The sequence below is a fragment of the Chiloscyllium punctatum genome, chromosome 24 (genome assembly GCF_047496795.1).
Source record: "Chiloscyllium punctatum isolate Juve2018m chromosome 24, sChiPun1.3, whole genome shotgun sequence".
Classification (NCBI taxonomy): Eukaryota; Metazoa; Chordata; class Chondrichthyes; order Orectolobiformes; family Hemiscylliidae; genus Chiloscyllium; species Chiloscyllium punctatum.
The window spans coordinates 89,266,299-89,293,921 of NC_092762.1; the positions used below are offsets into that span (position 1 = coordinate 89,266,299).

A 27,623-nucleotide genomic window follows, 5' to 3' on the forward strand; every position below is an offset into this window, starting at 1 on the left:
TAACTCTGTCAACAGATACTGCCAGACCTGCCCAATATTTCCAGCACTTTCTGTTTTTCTTGTTCTCAATTTTTAATTTCTTGTATGTTTCCAGCTTTCCATTCAAGGCGTCTCTCTGGCTGTGAATAATCCACAGAATCCCACATCAGAATTTCTGTTCATTCATCAATAAAACTCTTTCCAATGAAATGGGAGGGTACATCAAAGATGAAATTTAATATATAGATATAATATAAAAGATTCTAGTAGGAAGAATGAGTGAGGAGAAAATTAACAAAATTCAATAAAGATATCTGGGGTATATTTACAGAAATTACAGTATAAATTGAAAAGATTGTTCACCAATCATATGGAATCATTGACTTTACTAATCAAGAGATTGATTACAAAATTTGGGAAATTAATGTACGCTTGTGTAAACCCTAGGTCGGCCCCAGTACTGAGATCAAACCTGGACCTTAGGAAAGATGTCAATATCTAGGAGAGGATCCAGAGCTAATTCACTAGAATGATATCTGAGATGAGAGAATTTAGTTTGAGTAAACTGTGTGCATGATTAGAGGAAGCAAATGCAATAGTAACTTTCATCAGGTTTTCCTTTTCAAATATTTATCCAATTACTAGAACAATAATGCAGACAGAGACAGATTCAGGCAGACAGAGAAAGGGGGATGCAGACAGACAAAGGCAGATACAGGTGACAGAGTGAGAGATGCAACAGGCAAATGTAGAGACGGAGTTGAAGAGTGTGGTGCTGGAAAAGCACAGCAGGTCAGGCAGCATCTGAGGAGCAGGAGAATTGACATTTCGAGCATAAGCTCTTCATCAGGAATGAGGGTGTGGCCCAAGGTGCCTGAGAGATAAATGGGAGGGGAGGTGGGACTGGGGACAAGGTAGCTGCGAATGTGATAGTTAGATGAAGGTGGGGTAATGGTGATAGGTCGGAGAGGAGGGTGGAGCGGATAGGTGGCAAGGAAGATGGACAGGTAGGACAGTTCAAGAGGGCGGTGCCAAGATGGAAGGTTAGATCTGGGATAAGGTGGGGGGAGAGGAGATGAGGAAACTGGTGAAATCAGCATTGATCCCGTGTGGTTGGAGGGTTCCAAGGTGAAAGATGAGGCATTCTTCCTCCAGGCATCTGGTGGTTAGGGTGTGGCGGTGAAGGAGACCCAGAAGTTGTGTGTCCTTGGTGAAGTGGGAGGGTGAGTTAAAGTGTTCGGCCACAGGGCAGTGGGTTTGTTTAGTGAGTGTGTCCCAGAGATGTTCTCTGAAATGTTCCACAAGTTGAAATCCTGTCTCCCCAATGTAGAGACAGGCAGACAGACAGAGAGAGAGAGCAAATAAAGAGAATCTTGCAGAAATGCAGACAGAGAGAGAGAGGTGCAGACAGACACAGACAGAGAGAGAGAGGTGCAGACAGACACAGACAGAGGGAGAGAGGTGCAGAGAGACACAGAGGGAGAGAGAGAGGGGCAGACAGACACAGACAGAGGGAGAGAGGTGCAGACAGACACAGACAGAGAGAGAGAGGTGCAGACAGACACAGACAGAGGGAGAGAGGTGCAGAGAGACACAGAGGGAGAGAGAGAGGGGCAGACAGACACAGACAGAGGGAGAGAGGTGCAGACAGACACAGACAGAGAGAGAGAGGTGCAGAGAGACACAGAGGGAGAGAGAGAGGGGCAGACAGACACAGACAGAGGGAGAGAGGTGCAGACAGACACAGACAGAGAGAGAGAGGTGCAGACAGACACAGACAGAGGGAGAGATGCAGACAGACACAGACAGAGAGAGAGAGGTGCAGACAGACACAGACAGAGGGAGAGAGGTGCAGACAGACACAGAGAGAGAGAGAGAGAGGGGCAGACAGACACAGACAGAGGGAGAGATGCAGACAGACACAGACAGAGAGAGAGATGCAGAGAGACACAGACAAAGATAGAGAGGTGCAGACACAGACAGAGGGAGAGATGCAGAGAGACACAGACAGAGAGAGAGATGCAGAGAGACACAGACAGAGATAGAGAGGTGCAGACAGACACAGACAGAGGGAGAGAGGTGCAGGCAGACACAGACAGAGAGAGAGAGGGGCAGACAGACACAGACAGAGAGAGAGAGAGAGATGCAGACAGACACAGAGGGAGAGATGCAGAGAGACACAGATAAACACAGAGATAGAGGGAGACAAAGACAGAGATGCATGGACAGGCAGGTGGATTTGAAACCCAGAATTATTAACAGAAAAGAAATTGTAAACATTCTGAAATAGTTGCTGTTTTTAAAGGATGAAAGAAATGAAGTCACGGAGTCAGGGTTTGAGATCCACATTTTGAGCAAAGAGCAGGAAGGGAACCTTTAATGAAATGGAGGCGGGAACTGGTGAGAAAAGGACAGGAAATTCATGTTTTTTTTTCTAATTCCTGAGGCTTTCAAACTCCTTTTGTTTTTGTTTTGGGAAAGTTACTTCAGACAGAATGCCAACACATGATGTCACTCTGGCAGAAATAATCATTTAAAAGAAAGGGAGAAAGTACAGCAGCCACATAGCAAATGCTTGGAGAGAGTGTGGGAGCTGGAACAAACAGAGTACAGAAGCTGCCTTGTCTACATCAGGAGGCCACGACGTGGAGCAGATACAGAAACTGAGTGATAGCTGTCTCCTGGATTTAGCAGTTAAGACCTGGAACAAGCTGAATGAGATCGCTTTAACTGAAAGCCTCAAACTAAAAATGATTCCAACCATTTCTTTATTGATTATAATTTTGCACCTTTTGAGTCAGTACAGCTCCTGTCAGCAACTGGTTACGGGCGGTAAGACTCTTGTTCCATTTTTATTAATCGTCTTATATTTGTGAGAGAATGTTCTCCACAACACATGAATCATAATCAGAAGAATTCCTGGTATGTTTTTTGGTAACAAGTTTCAAAATAACGTTACTTAAGTTGGGTATTTCTTTTTCAAATGAGCACCTGTGCATAGGAAGATTCCAAGTCGAAAAGTGTGGCATTGGTACAGGAGGTCAGGCAGCATCCAAGGAGGCGAGTCGATGTTTCCCTTCATCAGGGTTTTTGACACTTTTCCGCTCTGGCTCTCCAGCATCTGCAAATCTCATTTTGTCCATTGGAAGACCCCAGTTTATCATTCGGTCACTCCTGGTTCCATTGCTTTTTACTTACAGCCTCTCACTTTTGAATTCATCACAGTCTTACTCCAGGTGTTCTTATTTCCTGTTTCTAAAATCCCGGAGAAGAATTTGTGACTTGTCTTTGGAATTTCCACTTACTGTCAATATGTAGAAGTAAGAATATAAGTGTAGTTAAAGTGATTTCACTTTTTAAATTATTATTGCATCAATGAAACAGGGTGCTGGGGTGGGGGGGGGTGGGGGAGAGGGGTTACTGAGTGACAGTGTGAGGGAGCTGGATTAATATCAGTAGAGATACAGTCAAGATTAGAGTGGTGCTGGAAAAGCACAGCAGGTCAGGCACATCTGAGGAGCAGGAAAATTGATATTTTGGGCAGAAGCCCTTCATCAGTAATGAGGAAGGGAGACTCTGGGGTGGAGAGATAAATGGGAGGAGGGGTGGGGCTGGGGAGAAGGTAGCTGAGAGTGCAATAGGTGGATGGAGGTGGGGATAAAGGTGATAGGTCAGAGAGGAGGATGGAGCGGATAGGTGGGAAGGGAGATTGGCAGGTAGGACAGGTCATGAGGAAGGTGCTGAGCTGGCAGGTTGGAACTGGGGTAAGGTGGGGGAGGGGAAATGAGGAAATTGGTGAAGTCCACATTGATGCCCTGGGGTTGAAGTGTTCCAAGGCGGAAGATGAGGCGTTCTTCCTCCAGGCGTCAGGTGGTGAGGGAGCGGCGATGGAGGAGGCCCAGGACCTCCATGTCCTCGGCAGAGTGGGAGGGGGAGTTGAAATGTTGGGCCACAGGACGGTGGTTGATTGGTGCGGGAGTCCTGGATTGGTGCGGGTGTTGTGGGCGGCACGGTGGCACAGTGGTTAGCACTGCTGCCTCACAGCGCCAGAGACCTGGGTTCATTTCCTGCCTCAGGCGACTCTCTGTGTGGAGTTTGCACATTCTCCCCGTGTCTGCGTGGGTTTCCTCCGGGTGCTCTGGTTTCCTCCCACGCTCCAAACATGTGCAGGTCAGGTGAATTGGCCATGCCAAATTTCCTGTAGTGTTAGGTAATGGGTAAATGTAGGGGTATGGGTGGGTTGCGCTTCGGCGGGTCGGTGTGGACTTGTTGGGCCGAAGGGCCTGTTTCCACACTGTAAGTAATCTAATCTAATCTAATAGACAAGATGTTCCCTAAAGCGTTCTCTGAGGACATGGAGGTCCTGGGTCTCCTTCATCGCCACTCCCTCACCACCCGACGCCTGGAGGAAGAACGCCTCATCTGCCTCGGAACACTTCAACCCTAGAGCATCAATGTGGACTTCACCAGTTTCCTCATTTCCCCTTTCCCCACCTTACCCCAGTTCCAACCTTCCAGCTCAGCACCATCCTCGTGACCTGTCCTACCTGCCAATCTCCCTTCCCACCTATCTGCTCCATTCTCCTCCCTGACCTATCACCTTCATCCCCACCTCCATCCACCTATTGTACTCTTGGATACCTTCTCCCCAGCCCGAATCCCTGTCCCATTTATCCCTCCACCCTGATGAAGGGTTTTTGCCCAAAACATCAATTTTCCTGCTCCTCGGATGCTGCCTGACCTGCTGTGCTTTTCCAGCACCACTCTAATCTTGACTCTGATCTCCAGTGTCTGCGGTCCTCACTTTCAGTCAGCAGAGATACAGTCAGTACCACAGGGCACTGGGGGGGAGAGGGGATACTGAGTGACATTGTGAGGGAGCTGGATTAACATCAGTAGAGATACAGTCAAGATTAGAGTGGTGCTGGAAAAGCACAGCAGGTCAGGCAGCATCCGAGGAGCAGCAAAATTGATGTTTTGTGCAAAAGCCCTTCATCAGGAATGAGGCAGGGAGACTCTGGGGTGGAGAGATAAACAGGAGCAGGGGTAGCTGGGAGTGCAATAGGTGGATGGAGGTGGGGATGAAGGTGATAGGTCAGAGAGGAAGATGGAGCGGATTGGTGGGAAGGGAGATTGGCAGGTAGGACAGGTCATGAGGAAGGTGCTGAGCTGGAAGGTTGGAACTGGGATAAGGTGGGGGAAGGGGAAATGAGGAAATTGGTGAAGTCCACATTGATGCCCTGGGGTTGAAGTGTTCCGAGGCAGAAGATGAGGCGTTCTACCTCCAGGCGTCGAGTGGTGAGGGAGCAGCGATGAAGGAGGCCCAGGACCTCCATGTCCTCGACAGAGTGGGAGGGGGAGTTGAAATGTTGGGCCACGGGATGGTGGGGTTGATTGGTGCGGGTGTCCCAGAGATGTTCCCTAAAGCGCTCTCTGAGGACATGCAGGTCCTGGACTTGCTTCACCGCTGCTCCCTGACCACCAGACGCCTGGAGGAAGAACGCCTCATCTTCTGCCTCGGAACACTTCAACCCCAGGGCATCAATGTGGACTTCAACAGTTTCCTCATTTTCCCTCCCCCCACCTTACCCCAGTTCCAACCTTCCAGCTCAGCACCTTCCTCATGACCTGTCCTACCTGCCAATCTCCCTTCCCACCTTTCCGCTCCACCCTCCTCTCTGACCTATCACCTTCATCCCAACCTCCATCCACCTATTGTACTTTTGGCTACCTCCTCCCCAGCCCCAATCCCTGTCCCGTTTATCTTTCCACCCTGAAGGGTTTTGCCCAAAACATCAATTTTCCTGCTAATCGGATACTGCCTGACCTGCTGTGCTTTTCCAGCACCACTCTAATCTTGACTCTGATCTCCAGCGTTTGCAAACCTCACTTTCAATCAGCAGAGATACAGTCAGTAACACAGGGCACTGGTTGGGGGGGGGGGGGGGGGGGGGGTGGGGGGGCGGATCTGGGGAAAGAGGCAATATTGAGTGACAGTGTGAGGGAGCTGGATTAATGCCAGTAGAGATACAGTCAGTAACAAAGGGCGCTGGGGGGAGAGAGGGGTTACTGAGTGACAGTGTCAGGGAGCTGAATTAACATCAGTAGAGATACAATCAGTAACACAGGGCACTGGGGAGGAGAGGGTTACTGAGTGACAGTGTGAGGGAGCTGGATTAACATCAGTCGAGATAGAGTCAGTAACTGAAAAATGTGTTGCTGGAAAAGCGCAGCAGGTCAGGCAGCATCAAAGGAGCAGGAGAATTGACGTTTCGGGCATAAGAAGGGCTTATGCCCGAACGCCTGAAACATCGATTCTCCTGCTCCTTGGATGCTGCCTGACCCGCTGCACTTTTCCAGCAACACATTTTTCAGCTCTGATCTCCAGCATCTGCTGTCCTCACTTTCTCCATACAGTCAGTGACATAGGGCGCTGGCAGGGGAGAGGGGTGACTGAGTGACAGTGTGAGGGAGCTGGATTAATATCAGTAGAGATACAGTCAAGATTAGTGTGGTGCTGGAAAAGCACAGCAGGTCAGGCAGCATCCAAGGAGCAGGAAAATTGATGTTTTGGGCAAAAGTCCTTCATCAGGAATGAGGCAGGGAGACTCTGGGGTGGAGAGATAAACAGGAGCGGGGGTGGGGCTGGGGAGAAGGTAGCTGAGAATGCAATAGGTGGATGGAGGTGGGGATGAAGGTGATAGGTCAGAGAGGGGTGTGAGGGAGCTGGATTAATATTAGGGACTATGTGTACTTGTGCCATTGGTTGATGTAACCTGATATTGTGTCTTTCTTCTGAAACTTGAGAAGAAGTTGGGCGACGAATGCTTACTCAGATGAGGGAAACAAACCAGGAACTGGCAGAAATCAAACATCTCCTAAAACAGCAGGTAATGAGATCAATAATGCAACTCTACCTGGTTTATTCACATACTCATTTGCTCATAGAGTAACTCATTTTCCCCTTGGGAATCCTGCCAGCTTCAGCTCTCAATACTAGGTTTGATCATTTTCGGGCCTGAGCACCTTCTCCCACGTCCTTACCCCAACCCCCACACACCAGGTCTTGTTATCACATGGGCTGTTACCACAACCATCCCATTGTCAGTCACTAATGGTCCCCATTAGCAGTGATTCATTCCCCCAGTAGACAAACAGGAGGCTGGGGGAACACAGCAAACCCGGCAGCATCAGGAGGTGCAGAAGTCAATGTTTCGGGTGTAACCCTTCTTCAGTATTGGATGTGGGAGTAGGGGAAGCTCCAGATTCATTCCCCCAGGCTGATCTTTACCCACTCCATTGACTGCCTGACTGTTTCTCTCTGCCTGGGCTTCTTCTCCACCTATTGATGACTCCTCCCCACTTTCTGCCTCCCTTCTTTAACAGTTACATCAACCTTTTCCCAGCTACTATCAGTTCTGAAGAAGGGTCACTGGTCTTGACCAGTTAATTCTGCCTTATCTCCACACATTCTGCTTGATCTGAAAACAACAAACGCTGGAGATTGTAGTGGGTCAGGCAGCATCCATGGAGACACAGCAAGCTAACATTTTGTATCTAGATGACTCTTTATCAGAGGTGTTTTCAGTACAGATTCCAGCAGCTGCAGTAATTAAGCTGCTGAACCTGCTGAGTTTCTCCAGTAATTTCTGTTTTTGCTTTTTACTTGCTGATGCAGAGCTTATGTGGCTGGGAACTTATAGAACATAGAAGAATACAGCACAGTACAGGCCCTTTGGCCCTCGATGTTGCGCCGATCCAAGCCCACCTAACCGACACTAGCCCACTATCCTCCATATGCCTATCCAATGCCCGTTTAAATGCCCATAAAGAGGGAGAGTCCACTACTGCTACTGGCAGGGCATTCCATGAACTCACGACTCGCTGAGTAAAGAATCTACCCCGAACATCTGTCCTATACCTACCACCCCTTAATTTAAAGCTATGCCCCCTTGTAATAGCTGACTCCATACGTGGAAAAAGGTTCTCATGGTCAACCCTATCTAAACCCCTAATCATCTTGTACACCTCTATCAAGTCACCCCTAAACCTTCTTTTCTCCAATGAAAACAGCCCCAAGTGCCTCAGCCTTTCCTCATACGATCTTCCTACCATACCAGGCAACATCCTGGTAAACCTTCTCTGCACCCGTTCCAAGGCCTCCACATCCTTCCTATAGTATGGCGACCAAAACTACACACAATACTCCAGATGCGGCTGCACCAGAGTCTTATACAACTGCAACATGACCTCAGTACTCCGGAACTCAATTCCTCTACCAATAAAAGCCAGTACGCCATATGCCTTCTTCACCGCACTATTTACCTGGGTGGCAACTTTCAGAGATCTGTGTACATGGACACCAAGACCCCACTGCTCATCCACACTACCAAGTATCCGACCATTAGCCCAGTACCCCATCTCTTTATTACTCTTACCAAAGTGAATCACCTCACACTTACCCACATTGAACTCCATTTGCCACCTTTCTGCCCAGCTCTGCAGCTTATCTATGTCCCGCTGTAACCTGACACATCCTTCCTCACTGTCAACAACTCCACCGACTTTCGTATCATCTGCAAACCTGCTCACCCAACCTTCTAGCCCCTCCTCCAGGTCATTTATAAAAATGACAAACAGCAATGGTCCCAAAACAGATCCTTGTGGAACACCGCTAGTAACTGCACTCCAAGATGAACCTTTACCATCAACTACTATCCTCTGTCTTCTTCCAGCCAGCCAATTCCTAATCCAAACCTCCAACTCACCCTCAATGCCATACCTCCGTATTTTTTGCAGTAGCCTACCATGGGGAACCTTATCAAACGCCTTACTAAAATCCATATACACCACATCTACCGCTTTACCCTCGTCCACCTCCTTAGTCACTTTCTCGAAGAATTCAATAAGGTTTGTGAGGCACGACCTGCCCTTCACAAAACCATGCTGACTATCCTTGATCACATTATTCCTAACCAGATGTTCATAAATCCTATCCCTTACAATTCTCTCTAAGACTTTGCCCACAACAGAAGTGAGACTCTCTGGCCTATAGTTACTAGGGTTATCCCTACTCCCCTTCTTGAACAAGGGAACCACATTTGCTATGTTTGACGGAGGGACAGTAGAGAGGTAGCTTTATTTGTCACACACAGTAGATGGACCATGAATGTAAGAGAAAGATATTTTAGTCTCTCCCTTAACATTAGAACGTTCTGAGTCATGACCAGTTTGAAAAAAAATTTGAACAAAGGTTCCAGACTCTAACATTCAAAAAGAATAATTCATAGGCAATAAAAATATAAAAACCTTTCTAAGGTTCCTGGGTGCTAACTGAAAAAGGTCATGGGCAATGAGTCAGGGTAAAGTTCAGCTAGGGGATTTCAGGGTCAGGCTGAGTAAGCAATAGGCTGATTGGCCAACTCCTGCATCCAATGACCTCTTTGTGATGACAAGTCTTCTGGCACTATTCCTGTAGATAACGAGGACATAAAAATCAAGGCCAATGGCTCTGCAATCTCCTCCCTTGCTTCCCAGAGAATCCTAGGATAAATGCCATCAGGCCCAGGGGACTAATCTATTTTCACCCTTTCCAGAATTTCCAACACCTCTTCCCTACATACCTCAAAGCCATCCATTCTAATTAATTGTGACTCAGTATTCACATCGGCAACAATGTCCTGTTCCTGAGTGAATACTGACGAAAAGTATTCATTCAGTGTCTCCTCAATCTCTTCAGCCTCCACACGCAACTTCCCACTACTATCCTTGACTGGACCTATTCCAACCCTAGTCATTCTTTTATTCCTGGCATACCTATAGAAAGCCTTTGGGTTTTCCCTAATCCTACCAACTAAGGACTTTTCATGTCCCCTCCTTGCTGCTCTTAGCTCTCTCTCCAGATCCTTCCTGGCTACCTTATAACACTCAATCGCCCCAATTGAACCTTCACGCCTCATCTTTACATAGGCCACCCTCTTCCATTTAACAAGGGATTCCAATTCCTTGTTAAACCACGGCTCCCTCACACGACCCTTTTCTCCCTGCCTGACAGGTACATACTTATCAAGGACACTCAATAGTTGCTCCTTGAACAAGCTCCACATATCAATTGCGCCCTTGCCTTGAAGCCTACTTTTCCAAGCCACGCATCCTAAATCATGCCTCACCGCATCATAATTTCCCTGCCCCCAGCTATAACTCTTAACTTGTCATCACAAAGAGGTCATTGGATGCAGGAGTTGGCCAATCAGCCTATTGCTTACTCAGCCTGACCCTGAAATCCCCTAGCTGAACTTTACCCTGACTCATTGCCCATGACCTTTTTCAGTTAGCACCCAGGAACCTTAGAAAGGTTTTTATATTTTTATTGCCTATGAATTATTCTTTTTGAATGTTAGAGTCTGGAACCTTTGTTCAAATTTTTTTTTCAAACTGGTCATGACTCAGAACGTTCTAATGTCAAGGGAGAGACTAAAATATCTTTCTCTTACATTCATGGTCCATCTACTGTGTGTGACAAATAAAGCTACCTCTCTACTGTCCCTCCGTCAAACATTCCCAGGACAGGGACATCATGGGTTAGATACAGAGGTAGCTTAATGTTGTGTGTCTTTGTTTTTCTAACCTTACTCTACTGCCTCACAGATAAAGGAGATCATCTTTCTGAAGAATACGTTGGCAGAATGTAATTTCTGTGGTGAGTAAATCAATGGGGAATTGACAGGGTTACAGCAAAGATAAACATTGTGGATGATTCTATAAAACAGTTAGGATTCCACATTGAATGACAGCACACGGTTATTACTGCAGTTCAGGAAAACATGGTGCAGCATCTACTCCCAGGAACCAGACCCCTCCCCACTGTGCCAGACCCTCTTCCTGACCCAGAACCCTCTCCCTAACCCAAAACCTTTCCCCCCGAGCTGGACCGTCTCATTGACCTAGACCCCTCTGCTGGAGCCGGACCCTCTTTCTGAGCCAGATCATTATCTGTTTTGAATGTTTTGTTGCTGTGTTTCTGGGGGAAAAGACTTCGCTACATTTCACAATTCAGTCCCAATTCTTCCTTCCCATCCCAGGTCTCCAAAGTGAATGGCAGCACGAGACAATCACTGTTTACCCATTTGGGAGGTGTGATCCCAATCCGTGCTTCCCTGGGGTTCAATGCTCAACGACATTCAATGGATTTCGCTGTGGGGCCTGCCCCAGTGGCTTTACAGGGAATGGAACACACTGTACTGATGTGGATGAGGTGAGCATTGCAGGAGAGCCTGGGGCAAGGGGAGCAGCAAAGTGGGATGGGAAGTGATTCTGATCTGAGCTTTCTTTTCAAAATTGTCAAAACTGATGTCAGATTAATTAATGTGATGAACAGAACATGGAGAGATGTAACCTTGAGATCAGGATGATGCTGTGTTAATTTGCTCAATCTCCTCAAACAGCAAATAAATAATTCTAGAGTTGAATGACAGTCCTGACCCAGGAAGTACAGATATATGCATCAAAACAGAGTTACTGTCCTGGATTTCACCAGTGAATACCAGGCAGTTGAATCAATCTTTTTCTCCTTCCCAGTGCCAGACACATCCCTGCTACCCTGGGGTCCGATGTATTAACATGTCTCCTGGTTTTCAATGTGACCCCTGCCCAGATGGTTACACTGGCCCAAGAATCCAGGGAGTTGGAGAGACATTTGCCAGAACACACAGGCAGGTAAGGATCCAACACTAGAACATTCCAAAAATTCCTCTCAGTTCTCTCTGTATCTGTTGACCTTTAGCAATCACTGTAATTGTCTCAGTCCCACTGACAGTAAAGGCTGTCTGACCTGATGAACATATGACAACTTCTCGAAACCCGGCAGTGGCTGGAGGTGTACTTGGCTGTGCTGCGGGGCTAGAGGTTGAGGGTTGCTGAGAGAAAGGTGTGCTACGAGGGAGGGGGCCTGGATCCTGCTCTGGCAATGGCTGATCGTCATGTGGTGGCATCTCTATGATGGGACCAGGATCTAATGTCATGGAGATGGGCTGCACTTCCATTGGATTGTGAGTGGACAGAAGAAGGTGGTGGTTTGAGGTTTGGGGTTTATGTGTGGACATGATTTCTTTACATTTCTTTGTTTTCCAGATTTGCCATGATATCAATGAGTGTGAGAATAGTGTCAATGGTGGCTGTGACCTAAATTCAGATTGCATCAACACTCCGGTAAGAATCACCCCCCACCCCCAACCAGACACTTCAGTGAGGCAATACCTCCTCTCCCAGAGAGAAACAGCCTGGACATCACTGAGAGAGAAACAGCAATGACAATTGGAGAGGGAGTGAGTGAAGTGACTGCGAGTGAGGGACTGAGTGAGCAAAAGATTGAATGAGGGGACTGAGTGAACGAGGGGATGAAATGAGGAGCTTGATGCTATATGTGTCAAAAAAAAGTGTCGAACTATCCTTAGATTGGAATTCTGACCAACAGCTCAGCAGGAAAATCTCGAATGTTTGTTTTCTGATGTTAACAACAAACATCCTTGTATTTGTCTAGGGATCATTTCGGTGTGGCCCATGTAAGGCCGGCTATGTCCGAGATCAGAACCGGGGCTGTCGTTTGGAGAGGAGCTGCCCTAATGGAGCGAGAAACCCCTGCCATGAGAGAGCAGAGTGCATTGTCAGCCGAAACAACAAGATTACTTGTGTTGTAAGGAACATAATGTAATCCATCAATCTCTGAGGGGAGAGCAAGAGAGAAGAGAGGAGGAGAGAGGGAACACAGAAGGAGAGCAGGACAGGAAGAAAGTAACTGAGAGTCAAGGGGAAAGTGAAGGTCAAACAGCAGAGAGAAACAGAGGGAAAGCAGCAGAGAGGGAGTGACAGAGAGATGTAGAGTTAAAGTGTCAAGAAAGAAAGATAGATGGGGACAGAGAGAGAAGTGGAGGGAGAAAGAGCAGGAAGGGGAGAGACAAAAGGAGCAGGAGAAAGATAAAGGGAAGGGAATTGAGAGGGCTTAGACAAAGTGAGACAGAGAGAGAAGGATGGGGAGCAAGGGATAGGAGGAGAGAGGAATGAAGGGATGAGTGCAACATGGATAAATAAGTGGAGCAAGGGACATAGGGAGAGAGATGGGTAGGGGATGCTGTTCATCATGATGGAGGGAATAGGATAAGTGGTCCCAGGGTTGAGTGAGGAATAAGGAGGACTGTGTATGTCAGAGGGGGGCAAGAGAAAGGGACACTTCAGTATAATAATAAAAACAACATGCAAGAGGACACAATTCAGACCCTCGAGTCTGCTGCACCACTCAATACAACTCTAGCTACTTATCTCTTCACAGTATTCCCATATTCCTTAATTCCTGTCTATCTCAGCCATAAAATATTTAATATATAAAATATTCAATAATTGTCCACTTACAACTTTTTTAAAAATTCACTCATGGGACATGGTGTCTCTGGCTGTCCAGCATTTATTGCCTGTCCCTAGTTGCCCCTTGAGAATGTGGGGGTGAGCTGCAGCCCATGTGCTGAGGGGTGACTCGCAATACTCTTAGGGAGGGAATTACAGCATTTTGACCCAGTAACGCTGAAGGAACGGTGATATATTTCCAAGTCAGGATGGTGAGAAGCTTGAAGGGGATCTTGCAGGGAAGTGATACTTCCATGTATTTGCTGCCTTTGTCCTTCTAGATGGAAGTGGTTGTGGGTTTTGGAAGGTGCTGTCTAAGGAGCTTTAGTGAATTTCTGCATTGCATCTTGTAGGTGGTACACACTGTGCTATTGAGCGTCGGTGGTGGAAAGAGTAGATGTTTGTGGATGTGGTGCCAATCAAGCGGGCTGCTTCATCCTGATGGTGTTAAGCTTCTTGTGTGTTGTTGGAACTGCACCCATCCAGGCAAGTGAGGAGTATTCCAACACACTCCTGACTTGTGCCGTGTAGATGGTGGACGGACTATGGGGAGTCAGGAGGTGAATTATTCAATAATAGAATTCTTGGCCTCTGGCTTGCTGTTGTGGCCACTGTATTATAGCCCAGTTTAGTTTCCAGTTAATGGGAACCCCAAGGATGTTGATAGTGGCGAATTCAGTGATTATTGAACATTATTGAATGTTAAAGGGCAGTGGTTAGATTCTCTCTTATTAGATATGGTCACTGCTTGGCACTTGTATACATGCCAATTTTCAGCCTGAACTGTCCAGGTCTTGCTGCATTTGGATATGGACTACTTCAGTACCTGAGGAGTGGTGAATGGTGCTGAACGTTGTGCAATCATCAACGAACATTCCCAATTCTGACCTTCTGATGGACTGAATGTCATTGACTAAGCAGCTGAAGATGATTGGGCCAAGGATATTATCCTGTGGAACTCCAGAGCCCTCTTGTGGCACAGTAGTCGAATTTCTACCTCTGGCTCAGGAGGCCTTGGGTTCAAGTCTGACTTGCTCAGAGGCCTGAGGAGCTGCTGCAGAGATGTCTTAGAGCTGAGGTGACTGATCTCTAGCTGCCTGAACAATCTTCCTATGTGCCAGGTATGACTTCTACCAGTGGAAAGTTTTTTCCTGACTCCAGTTATGCTAAGGCTCCTTGATGCCACGTGACTTAGTTGTCAAGCGCTATCATTCTCACCTCATTCAGAATCCCTCCCCACAATCCTAAATTTGTGACCCACCTTATCTTGCGACCGTATCTGTAGTTCTAAACTCCCAGCCAAGGAAAATATCCTCCATGCATCTCCCTGACAAACTCAAAAGGATGTCCATATGTTTCAGAGAGATAACCTCTCATTGTTTAGAACTGCAGAGAACACATACATAATCTCTGTAATCTCAACTACACCCACTCACCCACACTCTCACAACACACTCAACCACCCACACTCTCACACACACACTCAACCACACACTCACCCACACTCACACACACACTCACCCGCACTCTCACACACACACACACTCACCCACACTCATTCACCCACACACACACACCCACACTCTCTCACACACACACACACCCACACTCTCTCACACACACACACCCACACTCTCTCACACACACACACACTCACTCACACTCTTACACACACACACACACTCACTCACCCACACACACACACCCACACTCTCTCACACACACACACCCACACTCTCTCACACACACACACTCACTCACACTCTTACACACACACACACACTCACCCACACTCACACACACACTTTCACACTCAACCACACACTCACCCACACTCACACACACACACTCACCCGCACTCTCACACACACACACACTCACCCACACACACACACCCACACTCTCTCACACACACACACACACCCACACTCTCTCTCACACACACACACTCACCCACACTCTCTCTCACACACACACTCACCCACACTCTTACACACACACACACTCACCCACACACACACCCACACTTTCACACTCACCCACACTCTCACACACCCACACTCATACACTCACCCACACTCTCTCACACACACTCACCCACACACAATTCTATATTGAGACAAATATACGGTATAGAGAAAAATGAACAGACGTACATACTAATTATTGATAAACAGCAAACTGGAAATGAAAGAGAACACCTGTGAGGTAATCTGGATAAGGAATTTGAGAAAGGAAGCATTTTAATTGACATGTTTCCAAGTGTTAATGGTGAGAGGCAATGATCCAAATCCAGGTGTGCCCCAGATGTGACAGAGGCTTGATCCAGCAAATTATTTCTCAATAAACTCCCAGCAACACATCAGTTGGAGTACTTTTTATATTTCATGTTTAATCATGGTATTAATTAAGATGGTCTTTAATTTTCTAATTGCCACAGTGTGCAGTCGGATGGGCTGGAAATGGCTACAGATGTGCAAAGGACACAGATATCGATGGGTTTCCAGATGTGACACTTGAGTGTCCTGAAAGAAACTGCCGCAAGGTACGGTTGGAATGTAATGAAGGGGAAAAAAAGTTGGAGAAAGAGAGTGAGGAGGAAGAAATAAAGGAGAAAGAGGGAACTGATGGAAAGATAATAAGTGTTTGTTGATGGATATGCTGTTCCTCTGCCAGGATAACTGTATGACAGTGCCAAACTCTGGGCAGGAAGATGCTGATAGAGATGGTGCTGGAGATGCCTGTGATGATGATGCAGATGGGGATGGAGTTCCAAACCTTGAGGTTGGTATTTGATTCAGTTCATTATCAGCTCTGCTAGCAGCAGCGCTTTCCCCTGTGTGCAAGTGATTCATTCAAATCCAACACCAGAGACCTGAGCTTAGAATGCAGGTTGATACTGTCAGTGCGGCACTTGGGGTGTTGTGCTGTAGAGAAACATAAGACAGAAAATGTATTGTTAACAGATGCAGTGTGCAGTTTAGTTAGAAGTGCAGATTGGAATGTTGTCAGGGGGGCAGTTTGAAGGAGTGCTGTTGGAGGGAGGGACTGGGGGAGTGCTGTTGGAGGGGCAGGACTGGGGGAGTGCTGTTGGAGGGGCAGGACTGGGGGAGTGCTGTTGGAGGGGCAGTACTGAGGGAGTGCAGTTGGACGGGCAGTGCTGAGGGAGTGCTGTTGGAGGGACAGTGCTGAGGGAGTGCTGTTGGAGGGACAGTACTGAGGGAGTGCTGTTGGTGGGACAGTACTGAGGGAGTGCTGTTGGAGGAGCAATCCAGAGGGAGTACTGTTGGAGGGACAGTACTGAGGGAGTGCTATCGGAGGGACAGTACTGAGCGAGTGCTGTCAGAGGGACAGTACTGAGGGAGTGCTGTTGGAGGGGCAATACTGAGGGAGTTTTGTTGGAGGGGCAGTACTGAGGGAGTGCTGTTGGACAGGCAGTACTGAGGAAGTGCTGTTGGAGGGAAAGTACTGAGGGGGTGCTGTTGGAGGGACAGTACTTAGGGAGTGCTGATGGGGCGCAGTGCTGAAGGAGTGCTGTTGGAGGGCAGTACTGAGGGAGTGCAGTTGGACGGGCAGTGCTTTTGGACGGACGTGCAGTGCTGAGGGAGTGCTGTGCTCGAGGAGGGACAGGACTGAGGGAATGCTGTTGGAGGGACAGTACTGAGGGAGTGCAGTTGGAGGGATAGTACTGAGGGAGTGCAGTTGGACGGGCAGTGCTGAGGGAGTACTGTTGGAGGGGCAGTGCTGAGGGAGTGTTGTTGGAGGGACAGTGCTGAGGGAGTGCAGTTGGAGGGACAGTGCTGAGGGAGTGCTGTTGGAGGGACAGTACTGAGGGAGTGCTGTTGGTGGGACAGTACTGAGGGAGTGCTGTTGTAGGAGCAATCCAGAGGGAGTACTGTTGGAGGGCAGTACAGAGTGGGTGCTGTTGGAGGGGCAGTGCTGAGGGAGTACTGTTGGAGGAGCAATCCAGAGGGAGTACTGTTGGAGGGACAGTACTGAGGGAGTGCTGTCGGAGGGACAGTACTGAGCGAGTGCTGTCAGAGGGACAGTACTGAGGGAGTGCTGTTGGAGGGGCAAGACTGAGGGAGTTTTGTTGGAGGGGCAGTACTGAGGGAGTGCTGTTGGACAGGCAGTGCTGAGGGAGTGCTGTTGGAGGGAAAGTACTGAGGGAGTGCAGTTGGAGGGATAGTACTGAGGGAGTGCAGTTGGACGGGCAGTGCTTTTGGATGGACGGGCAGTGCTGAGGGAGTGCTGTGCTCGAGGAGGGACAGGACTGAGGGAATGCTGTTGGAGGGACAGTGCTGAGGGAGTGCTGTTGGAGGGACAGTGCTGAGGGAGTGCTGTTGGAGGGATAGTACTGAGGGAGTGCAGTTGGAGGGATAGTACTGAGGGAGTGCAGTTGGACGGGCAGTGCTGAGGGAGTACTGTTGGAGGGGCAGTGCTGAGGGAGTGCTGTTGAAGGGACAGTGCTGAGGGAGTGCTGTTGAAGGGACAGTGCTGAGGGAGTGCTGTTGGAGGGACAGTGCTGAGGGAGTGCTGTTGGAGGGACAGTGCTGAGGGGGTGCTGTTGGAGGGACAGTGCTGAGGGAGTGTTGTTGGAGGGACAGTGCTGAGGGAGTGCTGTAGAGGGGCAGTGCTGAGGGATTGCTGTGCTGTTGGAGGATCAGTACTGAGGGAGTGCTGTTGGAGGGCAGTACTGAGGGAGTGCTGTTGGAGGAACAGTACTTAGGGAGTGCTGATGGAGGGTCAGTACTGAGGGAGTACTGTTGGAGGGAAAGCACTGAGGGAGTGCTGTTGGAGGAGCATTACTGAGGGAGTGCTATTGGAGGGGCAGTACTGAGGGAGTGCTGTTGGAGGGACAGTACTGAGGGAGTGCTGTTGGTGGGACAGTACTGAGGGAGTGCTGTTGGAGGGGCAATACTGAGGGAGTTTTGTTGGAGGGGCAGTACTGAGGGAGTGCTGTTGGAGGGCAGTACAGAGTGGGTGCTGTTGGAGGGGCAGTACTGAGGGAGTACTGTTCGACGGGCAGTACTGTGGGAGTGCTGTTGGAGGGGCAGTGCTGAGGGAGTACTGTTCGACGGGCAGTACTGTGGGAGTGCTGTTGGAGGGGCAGTGCTGAGGGAGTACTGTTGGAGGAGCAATCCAGAGGGAGTACTGTTGGAGGGACAGTACTGAGGGAGTGCTGTCGGAGGGACAGTACTGAGCGAGTGCTGTCAGAGGGACAGTACTGAGGGAGTGCTGTTGGAGGGGCAATACTGAGGGAGTTTTGTTGGAGGGGCAGTACTGAGGGAGTGCTGTTGGACAGGCAGTACTGAGGGAGTGCTGTTGGAGGGAAAGTACTGAGGGGGTGCTGTTGGAGGGACAGTACTTAGGGAGTGCTGTTGGGGCGCAGTGCTGAAGGAGTGCTGTTGGAGGGCAGTACTGAGGGGGTGCTGTTGGAGGGACAGTACTTAGGGAGTGCTGTTGGGGCGCAGTACTGAGGGAGTGCTGTTGGACGGGCAGTGCTTTTGGACGGACGTGCAGTGCTGAGGGAGTGCTGTGCTCGAGGAGGGACAGGACTGAGGGAATGCTGTTGGAGGGACAGTACTGAGGGAGTGCAGTTGGAGGGATAGTACTGAGGGAGTGCAGTTGGACGGGCAGTGCTGAGGGAGTACTGTTGGAGGGGCAGTGCTGAGGGAGTGCTGTTGAAGGGACAGTGCTGAGGGAGTGTTGTTGGAGGGACAGTGCTGAGGGAGTGCAGTTGGAGGGACAGTGCTGAGGGAGTGCTGTTGGAGGGACAGTGCTGAGGGAGTGCTGTTGGAGGGACAGTGCTGAGGGAGTACTGTTCGACAGGCAGTGCTGAGGGAGTGCTGTAGAGGGGCAGTGCTGAGGGATTGCTGTGCTGTTGGAGGATCAGTACTGAGGGAATGCTGTTGGAGGGCAGTACTGAGGGAGTGCTGTTGGAGGGACAGTACTTAGGGAGTGCTGATGGAGGGTCAGTACTGAGGGAGTACTGTTGGAGGGAAAGTACTGAGGGAGTGCTGTTGGAGGAGCATTACTGAGTGAGTGCTGTTGGGGGGACAGTGCTGAGGGAGTGCTGTTGGAGGGGCAGTACTGAGGGAGTGCTGTTGGGGGGACAGTGCTGAGGGAGTGCTGTTGGAGGGGCAGTGCTGACGGAGTGCTGTTGGAGGGACAGTACTTAGCGAGTGCTGTTGGAGGGTCAGTACTGAGGGAGTGCTGTTGGAGGAGCAGTACTAGGGGAGTGCTGTTGGGGGGCAATACTGAGGGAGTACTGTTGGAAGGGCAGTACTGAGGGAGTGCTGTTGGAGGGGCAATACTGAGGGAGTTTTGTTGGAGGGGCAGTACTGAGGGAGTGCTGTTGGACAGGCAGTACTGAGGGAGTGCTGTTGGAGGGAAAGTACTGAGGGGGTGCTGTTGGAGGGACAGTACTTAGGGAGTGCTGTTGGGGCGCAGTGCTGAAGGAGTGCTGTTGGAGGGGCAGTGCTTTTGGACGGAAGTGCAGTGCTGAGGGAGTGCTGTGCTCGAGGAGGGACAGGACTGAGGGAATGCTGTTGGAGGGACAGTACTAAGGGAGTGCAGTTGGAGGGATAGTACTGAGGGAGTGCAGTTGGACGGGCAGTGCTGAGGGAGTACTGTTGGAGGGGCAGTGCTGAGGGAGTGCTGTTAAAGGGACAGTGCTGAGGGAGTGTTGTTGGAGGGACAGTGTTGAGGGAGTACTGTTGGAGGGGCAGTGCTGAGGGAGTGCTGTTGGAGGGACAGTGCTGAGGGAGTGTTGTTGGAGGGACAGTGCTGAGGGAGTGCAGTTGGAGGGACAGTGCTGAGGGAGTACTGTTGGAGGGACAGTACTGAGGGAGTGTTGTTGGAGGGGCAGTGCTGAGGGAGTGCAGTTGGACAGGCAGTGCTGAGGGAGTGCTGTAGAGGGGCAGTGCTGAGGGATTGCTGTGCTGTTGGAGGATCAGTACTGAGGGAGTGCTGTTGGAGGGCAGTACTGAGGGAGTGCTGTTGGACGGGCAGTACTGAGGGAGTGCTGATGGAGGGTCAGTACTGAGGGAGTACTGTTGGAGGGAAAGTACTGATGGAGTGCTGTTGGAGGAGCATTACTGAGGGAGTGCTGTTGGGGGGACAGTGCTGAGGGAGTGCTGTTGGAGGGGCAGTACTGAGGGAGTGCTGTTGGGGGGACAGTGCTGAGGGAGTGCTGTTGGAGGGGCAGTGCTGAGGGAGTGCTGTTGGAGGGGCAGTTCTGAGGGAGTGCTGTTGGAGGGGCAGTGCTGAGGGAGTGCTGTTGGAGGGGCAGTGCTGAGGGAGTGCTGTTGGAGGGCAGTACTGAGGGAGTGCTGTTGGGGGGACAGTACTTAGGGAGTGCTGTTGGAGGGTCAGTACTGAGGGAGTGCTGTTGGAGGAGCAGTACTAGGGGAGTGCTGTTGGGGGGCAATACTGAAGCAGTGCCGTTGGAGGGCAGTACTGAGGGAGTACTGTTGGAAGGGCAGTACTGACGAAGTTCTGTTGGGGGGGCAGTAATGAGGAATTCTGTTGGAGGGCAGTACTGAGGGAGTGCTGTTGGACAGGCAGTACTGAGGGAGTGCTGTTGGGGGGACAGTGCTGAGGGAGTGCTGTGCTGTTGGAGGGGCAGTACTGTGGGAGTGCTGTTGGAGGGGAGGGAGTGGTGTTGGAGGGACAGTGTGAGGGAGTGCTGTTGGAGGGACAGTGCTGAGGGAGTGCTGTGCTGTTGGAGGGTCAGTACTGAGGGAGTGCTGTTGGACGGGCAGTACTGAGGGAGTACTGTTGGAGGGCAGTACTGAGGGAGTGCTGTTGGAGGGTCAGTACTGAGGGAGTACTGTTGGAGGGCAGTACTGAGGGAGTGCTGTTGGAGGGACAGTGCTGAGGGAGTGCTGTTGGAGGGTCAGTACTGAGGGAGTACTGTTGGAGGGCAGTACTGAGGGAGTGCTGTTGGAGGGACAGTGCTGAGGGAGTGCTGTTGGAGGGACAGTGCTGAGGGAGTGTTGTTGGAGGGGCAAGTCATTTGTAAAACGACAAAGAGCAGAGGCCCAAGAACAGAGCCCTGCAGGACCCCACTCACCACTGACCTCCAGGCAGAATACTTTCCATCTACAACCACTCTCTGCCTTGTCAGCCAGCCAATTCTGAATCCAGATAGCCAAATCTCCCTGTATCCCATAATTCCTGACTTTATGAATGAGCCGACCATGGGGATCCCTATCAAATGCCTTGCTGAAATCCATTTACACCACATCCACTGTTCGATCTTCACCTCCTTAAAGAACTCCATAAGATTTGTAAGGCATGACCTGACCCTCGCAAAGCCATGCTGACTGCGTTAATCACACTATGCCTTTCCAAATAGTCATAAATCTTATCCCTCAGAAGTCTATCCAAAACTGTGCTGACCAAAGACGTACGACTGACTGGTCTGTAATTGCCAGGGATTTCCCTATTGTCCTTGAAAAGAGGAACAACATTCGCCTCCCTCGAATTCTCCGGTACAACTCCCATGGAGAGTGAGGAAGCAAAGATCTTCACCAGCGGCTTAGCAACCTCATTTCTCGCTTCCCGAAGCAGCCTGGGATAAATCTGGTCTGGCCCTGGGGACTTATCTATCTGAATGTTGGCCAAAATTTCCAGCACATCAATTTCATCAATCTTGATCTGTTCAAGCCTGTATCCCAGCTCCTCAAAGTTCTCATTCACAACAAGGTCCCTTTCCTTGGTGAAAACCGAAGCAAGAAACTCATTTAAGGCTTCCCCTATCTGCTCCAGACTCCACACACAAGTTCCCTACGCTATCCCTGATTGGCCCAACCTTCTCCCTGATTATTCTCTTATTCCTCATGTGTGAGTAAAAATCCTTCTTGCCAAGCCTTTTTTGTGCCTCCTCCTGGTTCTCCTCAGTCCATTTCTGAGCTCCTTTCTAGTAAGCCTATAATCCTCTGAAGCTGTACTTGATTCTTGCTTCCTCCACCTGATGTAAACTGCCTTCTTCCTTTTGACCAGAAGTTCCTCTGTTCCCGTCATCCAAGATTCCTTAATCTTACCCCTTCTTACCTGTCTCAGAGGAACAAATTTGTGCATCACTCACAACAACTGCTCCTTAAATAGTCTCCACATGTCTGCTGTGCCCTTTCTGTGGAACAATTGCTCCCAGTCTGTACTTCCCAACTCCTGTCTGGGAGTGTCATAACTTCCTTTTCCGAATTAAATATCTTCCCTTGGTAACAGCTCCTTTCCCTCTCCAAGGCTATGGTAAATGTGAGGCAGTTGTGGTCACTGTCACCAAAGTGTTCTCCCACCGTGAGATCTGACACCTGTCCTGGCTCATTGCCAAGCACCAAATCCAAAATGACCTCTCCCCTCGTTGGCCTGTCTACATACTGAATAAGGAAACCCTCCTGAACACACCTGACAGAAACGGCTCCATCCAAACCATCTGCACTCAGGAGGTTCCAGTCAATATTGGGAAAGTTGAAGTCACCCATAACAACCACCCTGCTACATCTGCATTTTTCCAAAATCTGCCGGCCTATGAGATCTTCAATCTCCCTACTGTTATTAGGGGGTCTGTAGAAAACCCCCAATGTGGTGGCTGTTCCCTTGCTGTTCCTAACTTCCACCCATACTGACTCAGTAGACAAACCTTCCTCAACAACCTTAGTTTCTGTAGCTGTGATGCAATGCTACGCCCCCTCCTCTTTTTCCACCCTCCCTGTTCTTTTTAAATGTTCTAAACCCTGGAGCATCTACAACCAGTCCTGCCCCCATGAAACTCACGTCTCTGTTATGGCCACAACATCATAGTCCCAGATACTGATCCATGCTCTAAGTTCCTCACTGTTATTTCTGACACTCCTTGCGTTAAAGCAGACACACTTTAACCGATCCCCTTGTTTCATCACGTGAGAAACCTTCCCAATAGATTCACTACATCCTGTCACTGCCCCATATGTAACTACCCCCCTCTCAGATATGTAGCGCTGCCCCACCCCCCTGCCAATCTAGTTTATACCCTCCCGAACCACACAAACAAATCTTCCACCCAGAACATTTGTGCCCCTCCAGTTCAGGTGTAACCCATCCTTCATGTACAGGCCCCACCTTCCCAAGAGGTGTCCCAATGGTCTAGGTATCTGAAGTCCTCCCTCCTGCCCCAGCCTCACAGCCACGTGTTAAGCTGCACTCACTGACTGTTCCTCACCTCACTATCTCGTGGCACCAGTAGCAAACCTGAGATCACTACTCTACTCATCCAGTTCTTCAGCTTCCAACCGAGCTCTCTGTGGTCACTTTTCAGATCATCAATCCCTTTCCCGGATATATCATTGGTGTCAATGTGTACCATGATTTCTGATTGCTCACACTCCCCCTTCAGAATCTTGTAAATCCAATCGGTGACATCTCGGACCCTGGCACCAGGGAGGCAACATACCTTCCAGGAGTCCCAGTCCTGACCACAAATTTTCCTGTCAATCCGTCTAACTATTGAGTCCCCTACCACTAGCGCTTTTCTATTTTCCCCCCTTCCCTTCTGAGGCTCAGTGCCAGAGACCTGACAACTATGGCTTTCCCCTGGTAGGCCGTCCCCCCCAGCAGTATCCAAAACGGTATACTTATTGCTGAGGGGAACGGCCACAGGGGATCCCTGCTCTATCTGTCAGTTCCCTTTCCTCCCCCTGACAGTTCCCTAGCTGTCCTTATCCTGTGTCTGGGGAGTGACCACCTCCCTGTACATCCTCTCAATTTCTCCCTCAGCCTCCCGGATGATCCGAAGTTCATCCAGCTCCAGCTCCAGTTCCCTAACTCAGTTTTCAAGGAGCTGGAGTTGGGTGCACTTCCCTCAGATGTAGTCGGCAGAGACGTGTCGTGTCTCTCACCTGCCACATTCTGCAGGAAGAACATACAACTGCCCTATTAGCCATACCCCATAACCACATCATTGTTAGTGGGACCTTGCTGAGTGTAATCTGACTGACCAACCTCCTGTTTTACGACAGTGTCGACCTTAAAAGGACTTTTTTGGCTATGAAACATTTTGAGATGATCCGAGGATGTGAATGACGCTATAGAAATTCAATTCAGTTTTGCTTGTTTTCTTGGAATTGTAGAAATTGAAGGGACTGAAGAAGACTTTTGGCCAATTTTGTCTGTGCTGGTTTTCTTTAAAAAAAACTAAAGAAACAGTTGTGAAAGCTAGAGTCAATATTGTTTCAATATCGCAACTTAAAAATGTGGGTGTTTCTGGCTGGGTCTAGCATTTATTGCCCTTGTGAAGGTGGGGGTGAGTTCCTTCTTAACCCGTTGCAGTCCATGTGCTGTACGTGGACCCACAACGCCCTTAGGGAGGGAATTCCAGGATTTTGACCCAGCAACAGTGAAGGAATGGTGGTATACTTCCAAGTCGGGATGGTGTGTGGCATTGAGGGGAACTTGCAGATCATGGTGTTCCCATGTATCTGCTGCCCTTGTCATTCTAGATTGAAGTGTTTGTGGATTTGGAAGGTGCTGTCAAATGACAGTCAGTGACACTAACCACTCTTATCTAATTTTCACAGGACAACTGCATTTTGGTCCCAAATGTTGACCAAAGAAACACAGATCAGGATATGTTTGGAGACATGTGTGATAACTGTAGACTCATCATTAATAATAATCAGCAGGACATTGATAATGACGGAAAAGGAGATGCATGTGATCAGGACATGGATGGAGATGGTAAGTGGGAAGAAGAGAAGGTGAAGTTTCCTGGAGATAATGAAGCCTTTGCAGTCAGTTATCTGAATTTACTCCTGACTAGTATAAATAATCTAGGAAATGGGTCAGGTGATCACTCACTGATCACAAAGCAAGAGGAATTATGGTAAAAGCTATGGGACATTATTAAACTTTGTGGCAGTACAATTAGGACACATGTTAATCTCAGTGCCCTGAATCTTGGGGCAGTGTATTTTGGGAGAGGAGAATGCAATCAGCCAAACTGAGAACATAAAGAATATGTTTCCTCAACAATAGATGGAGGGGGCCAGCTGGAGAGGGACTGTTGACAAGGTGGTGGCCTGGCCTGATATCATAGCCAGGGACCCCTGGTTGCAGGAGGCCCAGAGCGGGAGACCCCTGGTTGCAGGAGGCCCAGAGCGGGAGACCCCTGGTTGCAGGAGGCCCAGAGCGGGAGACCCCTGGTTGCAGGAGGCCCAGAGCAGGGCCCCCTGGTTGCAGGAGGCCCAGAGCGGGAGACCCCTGGTTGCAGGAGGCCCAGAGCAGGGCCCCCTGGTTGCAGGAGGCCCTGAGCGGGGGATCCCTGATTACCAGCGAGGCAGTGGTAGCAGTGTAGTTGGGGAGTCCTGGCTGCAGGGTGAGTGTGGCATCAGCAACAGTGGCAGTAAGGTGGGCCCGGGGCGAGGAAATGGTGCCTAAAGAGTGATAGCTCCTATGTTGGTGTGGTGATGGAGGTGCAGGTGTTGTTGGTGAATCTGGTGAGGGATCATTGCTCATGGTGAAGGCAGCAGAAGGAAGATAGACTCTTTCAGCTATATCTTTTTACTCTTTTTATTCTTAAACAATTCAAAATGCACTGGATTGTGGATTGTTGAAGCTTTTCACTGTGTTTTACTGTATTAGAACATAGAACAATACAGAACAGTACAGCCCTTCAGCCCTCAATATTGTGCCGACCTTTTATCTTACTCTAAGATCAAACTTACCTACATACCCTGCATTTTACTATCATCCATGTACCTATCCAAGAGTTGCATAAATGCTCATAATTATCAGATTCTACCATCACTGGCAGTGCATTCCACACACCCACCACTCTCTGTGTAAAGAACCTCCCTCTGACATCTCCCTTAAACCTTCCTCTAATCACCTTAAAATGATGCCCCCTTGTGATATAGATTTCCGCCCTGGGAAAATGTCTCTGGCTATCCACTCTATCTATGCCTCTCATCATCTTGTACACCTCTATCAAGTCACCTCTCACCCTTCTTTACTCCAATGAGAAAAGCCCTCATTCCCTCAACTTTTCTTCATAAGACATGCCCTCCTGTCCAGGCAGCATCCTGGTAAATCTCTGGACCCTCTCTAAAGCTTCCACATCTTTCCTATAATGAGGCGACCAGAACTGAACACAATATTCCAAGTGTAGTCTAACCAGGGCTTTATAAAGCTGCAGCATAACCTCGCAGCTCTTAAACCCAGTCCCCCTGCTAATGAAAGCCAACACACAATATGCCTTCTTAACAACCCTGTTAACTTGGGTGGCAACTTTGAGGGATCTACAGATGTGGACCCCAAGGTCTCTGTTCCTCCACACTACCAAGAATCCTGCCTGTAACTAAGTAATCTGCATTCAAATTCAACCTTCCAAAATGAATCACTTCACACTTTTTCAGATTGAACTCCATCTGTCACTTCTCAGCCCAGCTCTACATCCTGGCAGTGTCCCATTGCAACCTACAACAGTCCTCCACCAACCTTCATGTCATTGGTAAACTTACCAACGCACCCTTCCACTTCCTCATCCAAGTCATTTATAAAAATCACAAAGAGCAGAGGTCCAGAACAGATATCTGCGGAACACCACTGGTCACTGAGCTCTAGGCTGAATACTGTCTATCTCCTACCATCCTCTGTCTTCTATGGGCCAGTCAATTCTGTATCCAAATAACCAAATTTGTCTGTATCCCCTGCCTCCTTACTTTCTGAATGAGTCTACCATGGGGAACCTTATCAAACAGCCTTCTAAAATTCATATACACTACATCCACTGCTCTACCTTCATCAATGTGTTTTGTCACCTCCTCAAAGAATTCACTAAGGTTTTTGTGGTAGACCTACCTCTCACAAAGCCATGCTGAGTATCTCTAATTAAACTATACTTTTCCAAATAATCATAAATCCTGTCTCTCAGAATCCTCTCCAATGCCCACCAGCGACGTAAAATAGACTAGTCGGTAATTCCCAGGAATATCCCTATTGCCTTTCATGAACAAGGGAATAACATTTGCCATCCTTCAATCATTTGGTACTACTCCAGTGGACAGAGAGGACACAAAGATCATTGCCAAAGGTGCAGAAATCACTTCCCTCACTTCCTATAGTAACCTTGGGTATATCCCCTCTGGCCCAGGGGACTTTTATATCCTCATGGGTTTCAAAATTTCCAGCACATCCTCCTCACAAATAACAAGGTCCCTCTCAGTAGTGAATACTGAAGCAAAGTATTCATTAAGGACCTTACCTAC

General features: G+C 49.0%; 1 protein-coding gene across 1 annotated transcript in view; it reads left to right on the forward strand.

Annotated features, from left to right (window-relative positions):
- The first annotated feature begins 2,451 nt into the window (after positions 1 to 2,451).
- comp (cartilage oligomeric matrix protein) overlaps positions 2,452 to 27,623 on the forward strand; it is a 48,931-nt gene continuing 23,759 nt past the window's right edge. The window contains exons 1-10 of the mRNA XM_072594509.1: positions 2,452 to 2,811; positions 6,790 to 6,869; positions 10,627 to 10,678; positions 11,061 to 11,233; positions 11,557 to 11,694; positions 12,109 to 12,186; positions 12,518 to 12,670; positions 15,815 to 15,919; positions 16,051 to 16,158; positions 24,936 to 25,095. Coding sequence (XP_072450610.1) covers positions 2,730 to 2,811; positions 6,790 to 6,869; positions 10,627 to 10,678; positions 11,061 to 11,233; positions 11,557 to 11,694; positions 12,109 to 12,186; positions 12,518 to 12,670; positions 15,815 to 15,919; positions 16,051 to 16,158; positions 24,936 to 25,095 — 1,129 coding nt within the window. The 5' untranslated portion in view covers positions 2,452 to 2,729. The remainder of the gene's footprint in view (positions 2,812 to 6,789; positions 6,870 to 10,626; positions 10,679 to 11,060; positions 11,234 to 11,556; positions 11,695 to 12,108; positions 12,187 to 12,517; positions 12,671 to 15,814; positions 15,920 to 16,050; positions 16,159 to 24,935; positions 25,096 to 27,623) is intronic.